At 40.8% G+C, this 12,661-nt stretch overlaps 1 protein-coding gene across 1 annotated transcript; it reads left to right on the top strand.

Annotated features, from left to right (window-relative positions):
* The first annotated feature begins 7,558 nt into the window (after positions 1-7,558).
* Positions 7,559-12,126, top strand: LOC124122984. The gene is made up of 7 exons (XM_046486207.2): positions 7,559-7,582; positions 8,938-9,158; positions 10,043-10,094; positions 10,648-10,835; positions 11,120-11,310; positions 11,543-11,735; positions 11,981-12,126. The coding sequence occupies exons 2-7, from the start codon at positions 8,945-8,947 to the stop codon at positions 12,076-12,078; spliced, it is 936 nt and encodes a 311-aa protein (XP_046342163.1). The 5' UTR covers positions 7,559-7,582; positions 8,938-8,944; the 3' UTR covers positions 12,079-12,126.
* Positions 12,127-12,661: the final 535 nt, after the last annotated feature.

Below are 12,661 nucleotides of genomic sequence, written 5' to 3' on the forward strand. Positions count from 1 at the left end.
CGAGGTCAAGGTTTAACATTTTTAACCAAAACTGAGGAGGCGTGTTTTATCCAACTTATGAACCTACTAAATGCAAGCAATACCAGAAGAAATAAGAAAGCATGTCTTATAGTGAAACAATACTGTGTATCTCGGTATGAAAGTAATTCGCTCAAAGCATGTGAGAGAAAAAACATGTGCAAGCATGGACATGCTGGAGTCATGACATGACATGATAAACTTAAGTGCTTCTCATCACCTGCCCCGTTAGCTCAGTGGGAAAACATTAGCTTACAAAACTGAGGTTGCAGGTCCTATTCACGTCATGGAATTTTCATGTTAAAAAAAATTGTGACTTTGTAACCAATCATCAAACACAATTGTGTTCTCATCAAGTTTATAAAACTTTAATTGTAAAACCTGGGTATTACAACTGAAATGTATTTATCAGGTCCCGGGGATTCGCCCTGAACACCCCAGGCATTACACAGGAAGGCCTCGACATTGTTCATATTGCCTACCTTGGGAGTTGATCAACATTCAGAAGAACCTTCTGTTACTGCAGTGTTACTGAAGTTTATGATACAGGATGGAACACCCATGACCTCATCACTGTGTCTCCCTCTCTTGAGACATCAATTCTCTCTCTTGTCTTGCTGCTGACATCAATTCCCTCTCTCTTGTCTTGCTGCTGACATCAATTCCCTCTCTCTTGTCTTGCTGCTGACATCAATTCTCTCTCTCTTGTCTTGCTGCTGACATCAATTGTTGACCTGAAGGGCAACTGCAGTGCCACATGGGAAAATGTTTTTACATGTGATAACTTCGTTGATTTCAAGAACCTGCAATATGGCCATGTGTCAACTTAACTTTGGTTTTACCTAATACTTAAGAAGTCTCGTGTATGGATGTGTTGTCTGTGTATGCTTGTGATAACACTGTTTGCGCTGCTTGCTCAAAACTACAACTGCCTTGTGATTGTGAATGTTGTATTGAAATTATGAATAAACTGTTATGTTATTCAACGATGCTGTTCGATCATGGACATGTGAAGACTTAATGATCGCCAACAAGCTATGTCCACATACTTCCACGTATGCTTTGTTTGTTTGTTTGTTGTTTAACGCCGCACTCAGCAATATTCCAGCTATATGACGGTGGTCTGTAAATAATCGAGTCTGGACCAGACAATCCAGTAATTGACATCATGAGCATCGACCCACGCAATTGGGATACGATGACATGCATCAACCAAGTCAGCGAGCGTTGGGCGTACGCAAACATGCGAATAGTGTGGCTAGACGGAAGACTCGTGGTATCTTGTCATGTAAAACAGTATGACCCACACATACAGATACTGTGGCTACACTTGCAATCCACACAATTGCCAGAAACGTACTATGGAGGGTTCGAATCCCATATTCGTCCTGATTAGGATTTTACGTGTGTCCGCCACGTCTCGTGCTTATTAGGCTTCAACGAGGTAAATCTGAGACCTGAATAATTCCCTCCAACATAAGGCTGCCACTCTGTGAAATAACTGAAATACTGACCAAAAGGCAGTTACACCAACCACGCCCACCCAAAAGAATTATGTCCTACCCTACCGATAGTACCCGCCAAACACAATTTGCTCAAGAATTTAGTTCAAGAAAGGTGACGTAATCTGTATATTTAAGACGCGGCACAGGCGATTTCAAGATGGAAACAAGGACTAGAGAGCCTACACGTGCGAAGTTTAACGGGCTGGTTCCTTTTCTATCTGGTACCCTAGTACGTTCTTGGGGACGCCTCTGTGGTCTATTGGTAGAGAGTCCGCCCCGGCCGCGTTATACCAAAGACGTTAAGAGATGGTACTTGTTGTTATCCTGCCTGGCGCTCGGCATTACGGGACTAGGGCAAGGACTGGTCGGCTCGGAGTCTGTACACTGTGTCTAAGTGGGATATTCATGTTGAACTGGTATCTCAATGGGCTAGCACTATTAACTCGGCACTAGCCCGGACCAGTACAGGCAGCCAACAAAAAACACACGTGCATGCACCTCGATACATAAGTGTAAACCTGATTTCACCTCACCTCATCCCCGGTCTTGGGCTTGACGTCATTGGTAACATGTCAGTCTGAGACATAGTGTCTGTAGTGTATGTTGTAACTGGATTGATGTACACAACACAGAATGGAATGACTTGAATACAATTTGCTGGGACAGTTGCCTCCTATTGGGGTGGCAACATTACCGTTCGACCCTTCTGTCATATGTGACAACTAACAGGTTTTGTTGGCAAAGCTTGCTGTCTTATCCACGTGAACATAAGACGTCAAGGCCAGAGAATAACCGATCTCGATAACCCGACGAAAGATTCAATAGGGCGTGAAGACAAAATAGCAGTGAAGATTTTATGAACATGTTGGTTCATGTCTATAGAAATGACATTAGATTAGACAATAGCACTTCAGTCCCGACAAATATGTGTATTGCAAGCCAGTACTCCGATACTAGATTCTCATCTATTTCACACACATTCCTTGCAATGAGTTTCTGTAGATAAGACAGGTTGCTCTGCCTATCGTCTTGACAATGTGTGTGATACACCTTTCTTGAACATACGATATTATACTTTGTCATTGCTTGTCGTATGTCGAGGTTATCATACGTGAATCTTGTTTACTGTTATTGTCAATACCCCAGGTAACGATGTAACTGGTGTGTATCACAGAGAGAAGAAGACGACTTATAGTTGGCAGATCCAGAATTATTCTTCATTCAAACCAATGAATCATGATCTTCAGTAAAGTTTCCAAAGGTGTATGGTAGACATGTGGGGGACATTTCAAACATTTAATTGATCAGTAACAAAACTAGTTCTATATTTTAACGTTCAGCTTTTTTCCCGTATTCGTTCAGGCGAGCATTGGACATGCCTTCGCATGTGTTTGTGACATGTGCCACCAGCGGTGCAGCATATACTCACCTTTCCCAAACACCTGGTATCAACACATTTGACAGTTCATGATACAGTTGGAATTGTGGTGCAATGGACTTATGAATTACGGAAAGGTTTGTGTCGCTTGTATTACAGTGAAAGACAGTCGGCCCCACAGTGTTGATCACCTCACTGATAGTGTGACGCAGCTGGCACACCCTGTGCTGATAAACGGAAACACAGGAACAAGGCCACCGTCGCGAACTGGTCATATCTGACCACAGGACCTCGTAGAGGAGCAAGCTATCATTGTTTGGATTCTTTCATACAGACCTTGATGGTCCACACAGAACCTGTATTTAACTGTTGAACTGTCGTTAATAAACATGTTTATAATTAAAATAGACATGTTATAGCCATTTTTATTTATTGAAACGGTTTTGTAGCTTTATGTAGGCTATTTTGTTCATGTTGGTTTCGTTGTCATAGTAGTGGAATAGTTCGCTCTAATTATTTCTGAGCTAACTTTTGTGTTCCAGAAGGTCAGAGAAACGACTGGTGTTACCAACCTTATCTCTGGTCCTCGACAGGTCTTTACACGAATGACCTGTCCAGTGTGGCCAGCACGACCAGGACACCCTGACCTCACATGGTCAACACGCTGGTCAGAGTCCAACAACGTAATGTCATTGCGTTTTGAAGAATGTCACACCTAACTTTCCATTCACGTTGATTGTGTGTGAAGTTATTTCTGAATGTAGAACACTCAAGAAGATTAATAATTTTGTTGTACTCAGCAAAATTTAACAAGCGAGTGATAAGGTCTAAATGGGATTAGTAATTTGTCAAACAAAGGAATTGAAGCATTAATATGTCAACTATAGCTATTTTACCCTGGCTAAATTATCTGCGGTAGAATCAGCTTGTCAATTCGTGCTCTTATCAAGGTAGCCTATGCTAAAAATAAAAGGCTTACATTAATGGCTAATGGAAACAATGAACTAATTTTAGGGGTCTTAAATGACAAAAATGAAACCATATTTTAATTCTTTTATGATTTTTTGTAAACACGTAACTGGCTACCTTATTCAACTCGTTATTCAATTCATGGTGCTGACAAACAAAGAACTACACGTACACACGAATCCAAGCACGTCTAGAATCTGAGAGATTCAGCCTTACACACCAAGTCAAACATTGAATAAAGACGACGAAACCCTTCCCATAATCATAAGACATCTCTGCTAGACGTAGAATACATCTTACGATTCCGACTATATCATTAACATGTGTTGACCAATCACTATCGATTTGTGATGATACCAGGTGTTCGCGAAAAGGTGAGCGTATACCGTCCCAACTATGACAACCGTCACAAACACATGAAAAGGCTTGTCAATTGTTCATCTATATAAAAAAAACCACGGGAAACATGATGTACAAGTTAGAATCATTCTGGTCTCTGTTGTGTTAAAAGTGGAAGTAGCCTCCACGTGTTTACCTTAACATTTTGAATGCTGTACTCAGGCTTTGAATGTTCAAACCCTGATCAAACATCTTTCTAGCAAGAGTCTTATAAAACTTCTGAAACCTTCGTAGAAAAAGCGAAAAGTCCGTGCTGCTGAATATTGCTCGACTTAAAGCAAGGAAACTTAATTGACTGGCAACCCATCGTACAGGAGGCGTCATTTGATGATAAGCACGAGCTAGCCTCATTGGATGTTCACACTCTGTTATTGGAGTTTTGAGTGCATCCAATCTGAGAGGTCACGTCAAGGTCGAACAATACAGAAACTGATTGCAACATAAACTACTCTCACGGTTTGAAGTCTCACCTGGTTTTAAACGACACCCCTTTACAAGGTTTCATATAAGAGCACAGGTGACACATTGTAATTTATTAAATGACTATAAGAACTAGTTTGTTGTGTCTCTACGGTTACCTAATGCGTGGGTAACAATACGACAAGGCATACGACTTACACACAATTCTTCCTCAAAGCAACGTCACCTTCATGTCACTTGACAGTCACGTCACTGAGTTTGCAACAAGAAAACGTGACAGTAATTACAAAAAACAACGACAAGTGGTCAGGTGACGGTTATGTCAGTATGTTTTATCTGTCATGAGATTGACAGCCGCTGCCGTCCCATGGTCGACATTCTGCTGGTACCAAGAACAGGCGCTCCTGTGACGGATATAGAACAGCTTGCCACTGTCAGGACCGTTGTCACTTCGCTAACATGCTCTAATCGCTCTAAGAACACGGTCAGTCTTGGACTGAGGAATGTTTTCAGATAGAGGTTGAGAGAGGGGTTATGTGTTTTAGTATGTGTGGTTATCTTTGTTGAACATACCTAGTTGACCTCACGTCTGAAAAACAAACGAGAGATTTGATTGGTTACTTGCTATCGTCACTGCGATGGACAGTCGGTTGTATTTCTTTTGCAATAAAAATTAAGCGACAAAAACCTTTCCATAATGTCTTAAGAAATCTGGGACGGTGGGATAGCACAGTGGTTAAATCGTTCGCTCAACACGTCGAACACCCGGGTTCGATTCCCCACATGGATACAATGTGTGAAGCCCATCTCTTGTGTTCTAAAAGCGGCGTAAAGCAATACTCACTCATTCACTCACTTTACAAATGTCCTTGTATCCATGTACGGTTACGTCTATATCATAAGAATGTGTTTCTGACTTACTATCAAATAGTGATGACACTAGGTGTTCTTATTATTTCTTGTTATAAAAATACACAGAATGATGACGCTTGTCTTTCCTTGTCAAATAATTTATCATCTGCGCGGGTGACCTGTGCACATGGTATTGAGTGGCGTAGCAATAAGATAATCCTGTGATTGGCATGAAAAAGAAAAACGTTCTGTTTATAATGCGTTTTCTTACATGATTTTCATGATCGTACTCTTGGGGTAGACGAAAAATATTTCCGGCATAAGGTGTTTTTCACTTGAGTGAAATGTCGATTTTTAGTAAGAGATAAATATAATATTTGATTTGTAAAATGAGTGATTTGTAGTGTTGAAAAAGCTGTCACTACCCCAGTTCCTCTTGCCTATTTCAGCTTGTGGTTGTATGTTCTCCCACATTTATAGTTAACTTTGAACTGGTGAAGCAAACGTTGGCGAATACGATCATAATGTAGAAAAGACACGAATTGTTGATATTAACATGACATGAAATGAGAATATTATGTCCAGTACATTGGCTAATCTGTATATGAATGTAAAACGTCAACGCCAGACAATAACAGTGAAAAGGCAAAAAAGTAAAAATAACAGATTGTATGAATGGACCACAGAAATCAGTGATTACGTTATGACTTTCATTTCTATAGAACCCGTATGTTCTCTATTATGTCAATCACTCACTCACTCACTCACTCACTCACTCACTCAGTCAGTCCGAGCTTCAACTTCCCTGTTACTTATATATAAAGAATGGCATTTAAACATAGATGGTCTTTAACTCCTTGAAGATATGTATCCCTGTTGTTGTGATATAACAGACAGGTAAACAAAAAAATTTGTTCCACAGTGCCTATGTTTAATGTATAAAAACAATATGTACATAATTCTTGGAATTCTTCTCTTGGAATATGTTCTCATCTTCCTTTTTCAATATGTAAGTTATGGTTTCCGCATCTCAACTTTGTAAGAGCTCTCCTGAAATGAAGACCTTCGGCAGATACTTTTACGGTTCTGACACAGATTTAAGCTGCTGGATAAGTTCTTGTTTAATGTTTCCTTTAATCTTGATTCCCGCGTCTGAAGATAAACATCTTCAAGACGTTGAGTGAGGGTTTGAAGAAATATATCTGCACATCCTACAGATTGAGTCATCCATCCATATTCAAATCCCAGTGAGAATAATAACTGCCTTATGTTGCCCGCCCAAGTCCTTCTGCACGCATTATCAAGGTTGATAAGCATACTGCAACATTTTCCCCGGTATCTATCTTCTGTTATATGTATTAGTTTTAACAAGTATGATATACATCACTTCATATAGTAAACTTCTAGAGGTCATCTTCCTGTATAGCTTCAGTGATTGTTTTACTTCCAACTCCCAGTACCTGTTTACAAGGAAAAGCTGCATTGTCTCAATTATCTCAGTGTACTGTCATCCCCATATATCTGAGCCATAGGTGAGGACTGGTACTACCATTCTATGAAACGAAAACATTCTATGACTGCTCAATATCAATGTTGTACTTACAACAGTAAGTTAACTACAATCATACGGAAATATGTGTGGTAATTTATCCACGTCGAAGATTCCCAACATTGGAAAATGACCAATCTCGTTGTCATCTTATATATTGCTTTAAGATGAAGAGCACTGTAAACCTCGCCGTTTCCTTTACTCAATATTTATCTCAATTATTTCGCCATGCCATACGCTATGTCTGAAGGAACTCCGAACTGAATGACGACGTCACAGCTGCCGTCATGTGACAACTGGGTCCATAGGTTGTTCTTTGAACGATTACGTATTAATCTCAGTGACCTTTAAATAGGTCATGTTGGGAGTGTTTTTGTTCCCATTCAAATTGCAGCCAATGGCAAACAAAAGTGTGTGTTAAAAAGTGATAAAACCCCGACCGAATGGCTATAAAAGGTGTGAAGGAGCCATTACGGTGCTACCCATAATCAGGTAAGTCATCTCATCTTGCAGGCCATCACTTCGGGCTTTCCTCCCACATTAAGCTGACACGCCGCGATGTAACTGGAATAATGTTAAAAGCGGCGTTAAACCCAAACTCACTCACTCACTCATCTTGCAGGCTTCCCCTGCATGAAGGATTTTGATTCTTCCTTGTAATAGATGCCTATTTCAGTTCTTTCATAACCCCCACACAAAGCATACACGGAATGACTCTTGTCCACTGGTGTAATGGCAGGACTATGATGTGCAAGTTCTTATTTTGTTGTAAAGGACTAAATGATCATCAAGGTTAAGCTAAAATACACTATTGATCGGGAAAAGATATGATCATTTCAATGGATGAAATAACACCTTAAGTCTTCAGTGACCACTGAACAATAATGTACTAAACAACAATATGTTATAAATAGAACATTGCTTTTCGCGAACACCGTGCAATCACTGATTTTCTATGATTCCTAGATTTCCCCGCTCTTTTACCTTTTACACCCAATGGAATATGTTTGAACTCATCTCCACCCGTGACAATATCCACTCTCGAAGGTCTCTCTTTGTTACTGGAAAGGATGAGCCAGACAAACCACCAACACAGATGATGTAGATTTTCTAGAATATCAGGCATATGATAGAAAGTAAACTTTCTCATTCTGCTGCAGCAGTAAACTCCAATAGCAGGCTATTCTTAAAGAAATGTACAACACATTCTGACATCTAACCGTAACGACCTGGGATGAGTGAGTGAATGAAGCCGCATCAGGAACACGTGACAAACTCACAACACTTTTATGTTGAGGAATGAAAACATCATGTTCGTGGTGTGACAAATATTGTCTTTTAGGTCCGGTTAAGAATTAATCGTTTTGGAAATAAATATAAAAATAAGATGAATACATGTGGTGAGCGTTTTATGTTGGGTCACGGTTGTTTTGTCATTAATCTTTCTGCACCCTTTTTCGTAAAAAAATGATAATAATCTTTCCTAATAAATTCCTAACAATTATGCAGTGAATTGCAAATTTCGCAATGTTATTGTCCAAACAGCGTCACTGTCTTACTTCACACTATATAAAAAAGCTGGATATTGCTGGGACTCCTATACAAGGCATGCGACCCTATTAGCATGGCCGTAAGGATATCAGTAGTAACGATATATCATCGTAAGGATAAGATATATGGATGAAGAGCCTCTGTTTTAAAATTCATATTTCTTATCCTTACTTAGTACTCCAACGTTTAAATGCCTCTCAAAGAATATATATCATCGCCCCACATGTAGATGTAGATTCTGAATAGCTTAGCATTGACACACGTGATGAAGAAATCATTTTTACCATCGGTGACAGATTCAACATGAAGGTCCTCGTCTTCGTCGCTATTGCCTGCCTGCTGTCTGGAGCCAACGCTTCTGGCTTTGTCGATACCCTCAAGGGTGTTGCAAGCAGCGTCGGTGACGTCTTCACCAACCTATTCAAAGATTTGAAGGCCCCACTGCAGACCGTTGCTGGCACACTCGTGGACAACCTGAAGACTGCGGGAACACAACTGTTGGCCACTGGAGCTCAGAGTATGTAGAGAGATTGACTTAAAACACAATCACTTGTTGTTTATAGCGAGGAAATGAGTAGTCTTTTAGGACGAGTTTATCAAACCTCCAGCGTTATCACAGGGCGGGGGTGTTGGAGGAGGCATCGGACAGGGCTGAGTACAAAGGATCCAATCAGTGTGACATACCCATAAACAACATGATCTTAAACTGTTCATCACATACTGCATACTGAGACCTAATGGTGCTTGTTGGAATCTGTTCATGTTTGACACCTTACATATCTAGCTGGCCTTCATTAATGACGCTGAGTACTCTTGATCAATATGTGTGCCCCGCTAGGAAAAAAAGGACATTATGGGGATAGGCTAGAATACAATTGTGCTGTGACGTCATATAGCAAGATGTTTGACGTCAACCAACTTACGTAAAGCTCGCCATTTAGATCCTTGCGGATTGTACAAAAATATCTTATTTTTTCTTGTGAAGACGCATTGTAATAAAATCATTATATTAAAACATTTTAGCATACATGTCTACTTTCGATTAAACAGTCACTACATCTAGATTATTACAGGTTATTATTGCAAGTCTGAGGGATTTTGCAGAAACTTAGTCCAAGTGTTTGATGCCAAGTGTCTCTTTAATAGATAAGAATTGAAGCCTCTGCATTGTGTTCCTCTGTTCCTAAGATGCTGTATTTTAAAAATATAATAAGAAGTCAAAATGTTATTTTTCACCCATAAGGTCCCTCACCTCATGGTTGGTCACATAAGGAGCATGTTATAAGGCAGCCTTGACGTAAATGATGTTTTCTGTTTCGATGTACACTCCGGAATCTCCTAAGCTATGCCATCTCCCTTACGTTTGTGTGGCACCCCACTGTATGACTTCAATGATTTCAGGTCTCCTGGGATCCCTGTCTCACGTTGGTGCCCCCGCCACCAGAGATACCGAGTAGGTTACACTTCACTTCATATCAACATTTATTAGTTAGATGGAACGTGAGTTGAGTGTGACGCTTCGTTGGGCAGCATTTTCAATCTGTGTGTGCCAGATTATGTCGGGACATGTCCTTTGTTCAACTCATAGCCATGGTTCTGACAGGCAATCATAGTCGGGTTTGAGGCTTGTGGTTTGGCCTGCCTGGTTGCACATGTTGCCTATCTATGGGTTAATCTTCAATCTGCCCTTTTTCAGCCATGTAGTGCGATCCATGCATAGACATATCTATATATATATATCATTGTCATTATTACATATATCCAACATCATCCCTATCATCCAGCTACGTCGGGATAAGAATATATGTCCCCAGCAACCTATGCTTGTCGTAATAGGCGAACAAATGGATCGGATGGTTAGGCCAGGTGACTTGGTTCATTTCCTGTCATTCTGTCCGTATTGCGTTGATAGGTGTTTGTGGCTTCAATCACTAGATTGACTGATCTAGATCTGATTAGTTAGAAACTGTGGTAATATAGCTGGAACACTATGTATCAATCTGCAGTCTCCTGAGTGGAGTCACCAAGTTCGTCCAGGAGGGAAAGTCTGTGGTCGCCAAGCTGTCCGAGACCCTCGGCTCCCTGTACCACTCCGCCATGACCTCCCTCACCGACATCGCACAGAGAATCTCCAGCATGGACTTCCTCAAGGAGCCCCTCGACAAGATCCTCTCTGAGATCAAGAGCGTTGTTGGTGCGTACGCGGAACTCTAAACTGTAACGTCCTAATGAAATGCGAAATACTTGGCCCTACGTCGAGTATACTAGATATATACATATATACCAGATCAGTACTTTGGTCATAGGTTCCATTTAATCTGATGAAGTTAATTAACCCATGTGTCTTCATGTGCGGTATAATAATCTATCATACATTATAAGATTGGCTTAAAAAATGATACACAATCGTCATTTTAATTTAGAAACTTATCAGTACAATGTGGCACGTTGACACAATATTAATTATTGTCATTGTAGACCTCCACAGCCTCTTCCAGAACTCCCTTGTGGAGACCCTGATCAAGAACCCAGGACAGTTCCTTATCAAGGCTGCCGAAGGTCTCATCAGCAAAGTTAGCCACAAGAGATCCGCCCTCACCGACACCCTGTCCTCTGTCGGACAGCAGTTCGCCTCCCTCTTCAAGCCAGTTGTTGATGCCGTCAAAGAGGTAGGAAATGCATTGTTTCACAGAATGTACCATAGATTCAAGGATTGTTTCTAGGTAAGCAAGCATTGCGCAGATGAAGTATGACAGTTATACCACAATATTTCATATATAATGGTCATATGATAAAATACATACCGTACATGATGGCAACAAACGATGAATACACCATTTCTCACACTGTCAATGTCTCAATCAGGAACATAATATTGCACTTTAAATTTAAATTTCCCAGCACGTCGCCACCCTCGGCTCTACCCTGTCCTCCACCGCCACTGCTTTGTTCGGAGCTGTCAAGCCTACCCTTGACCAACTGAGCACACAACTCTCCGGACATGTCCAGGCCCTGAAGGACAGCGCCGCCGAGCTGCTCGGACACGGACAGAATGCCCTGAAGGCTCTCTCCGCTGCTGCTGGCGACATCATGGGTAGGCTTACCTATTTGTCATAGTATTTCAGTGCAAGTTTTTCCTTTTTCGCAATGACAAGTGCTTTTATAGCAGTTATAACGTATTCGTCCTGATGTTGAAATTTGAACAGATACAATGTTGTGATTCATAATCCAATGTACTGTTGTACAAACTATTTCAAGTCCATGGCCTGTAGTCAAGAGTAAATATGCAAGTCTTTACAGTGTGGCTATGGCATAACTTGTGTACTTGTCTCCATGTAGGACAAACCTTGACCAACATGAAGCCCTCCCTGCAGAAGATCCTCGACACCGGCAAGGATGCCGTCCAGACTGTTGCCCACACCCTCAACTCCAACTAAATAGTTCCCCTGTACAATTCAAACCAAATTAAACAACAAAGAACAAAATCCGTGTTTTATTGTCAATTTCAATCAGTAAATACTGAAATTGCATTTATTCGAATATAAACATATAGTGCTGGGCAAAGGAAAGAAAACACCTGTTTTGATGGTGACTAAACATGAAACAAACAAGAAACGGTTATTTGATGGAGATGTATCTGAGAAGGGTATCATAGTTGTGTTTTGAACCACACGTTTGCAGTTTTTCGATGACTGTTTTAAGTCTGGTAACTGTAGTTTGTTGGTCAGTTCAGTTTTCAAAAGTGTATACTTTCATTTGCCAGGCCATGATGGCACCAATACCATCAACGTCAAAGGGCACTTGTCAAAGGGTATTTGTCAAAGGGCACTTGTCAAAGGGCACTTGTCAAAGGGAACTTGTCAAATGGTAGTTGTCAAAGGGCACTTGTCAAAGGGTAGTTGTCAAAGGGCACTTGTCAAAGGGCACTTGTCAAAGGGAACTTGTCAAAGGGTAGTTGTCAAAGGGCACTTGTCAAAGGGTATTTGTCAAAGGGTATTTGTCGGTGTTCATGGAGCACAG

The sequence above is a fragment of the Haliotis rufescens genome, unplaced genomic scaffold (genome assembly GCF_023055435.1).
Source record: "Haliotis rufescens isolate VD_foot unplaced genomic scaffold, xgHalRufe1.0.p SCAF_9, whole genome shotgun sequence".
In the NCBI taxonomy this organism is placed as follows: Eukaryota; Metazoa; Mollusca; class Gastropoda; order Lepetellida; family Haliotidae; genus Haliotis; species Haliotis rufescens.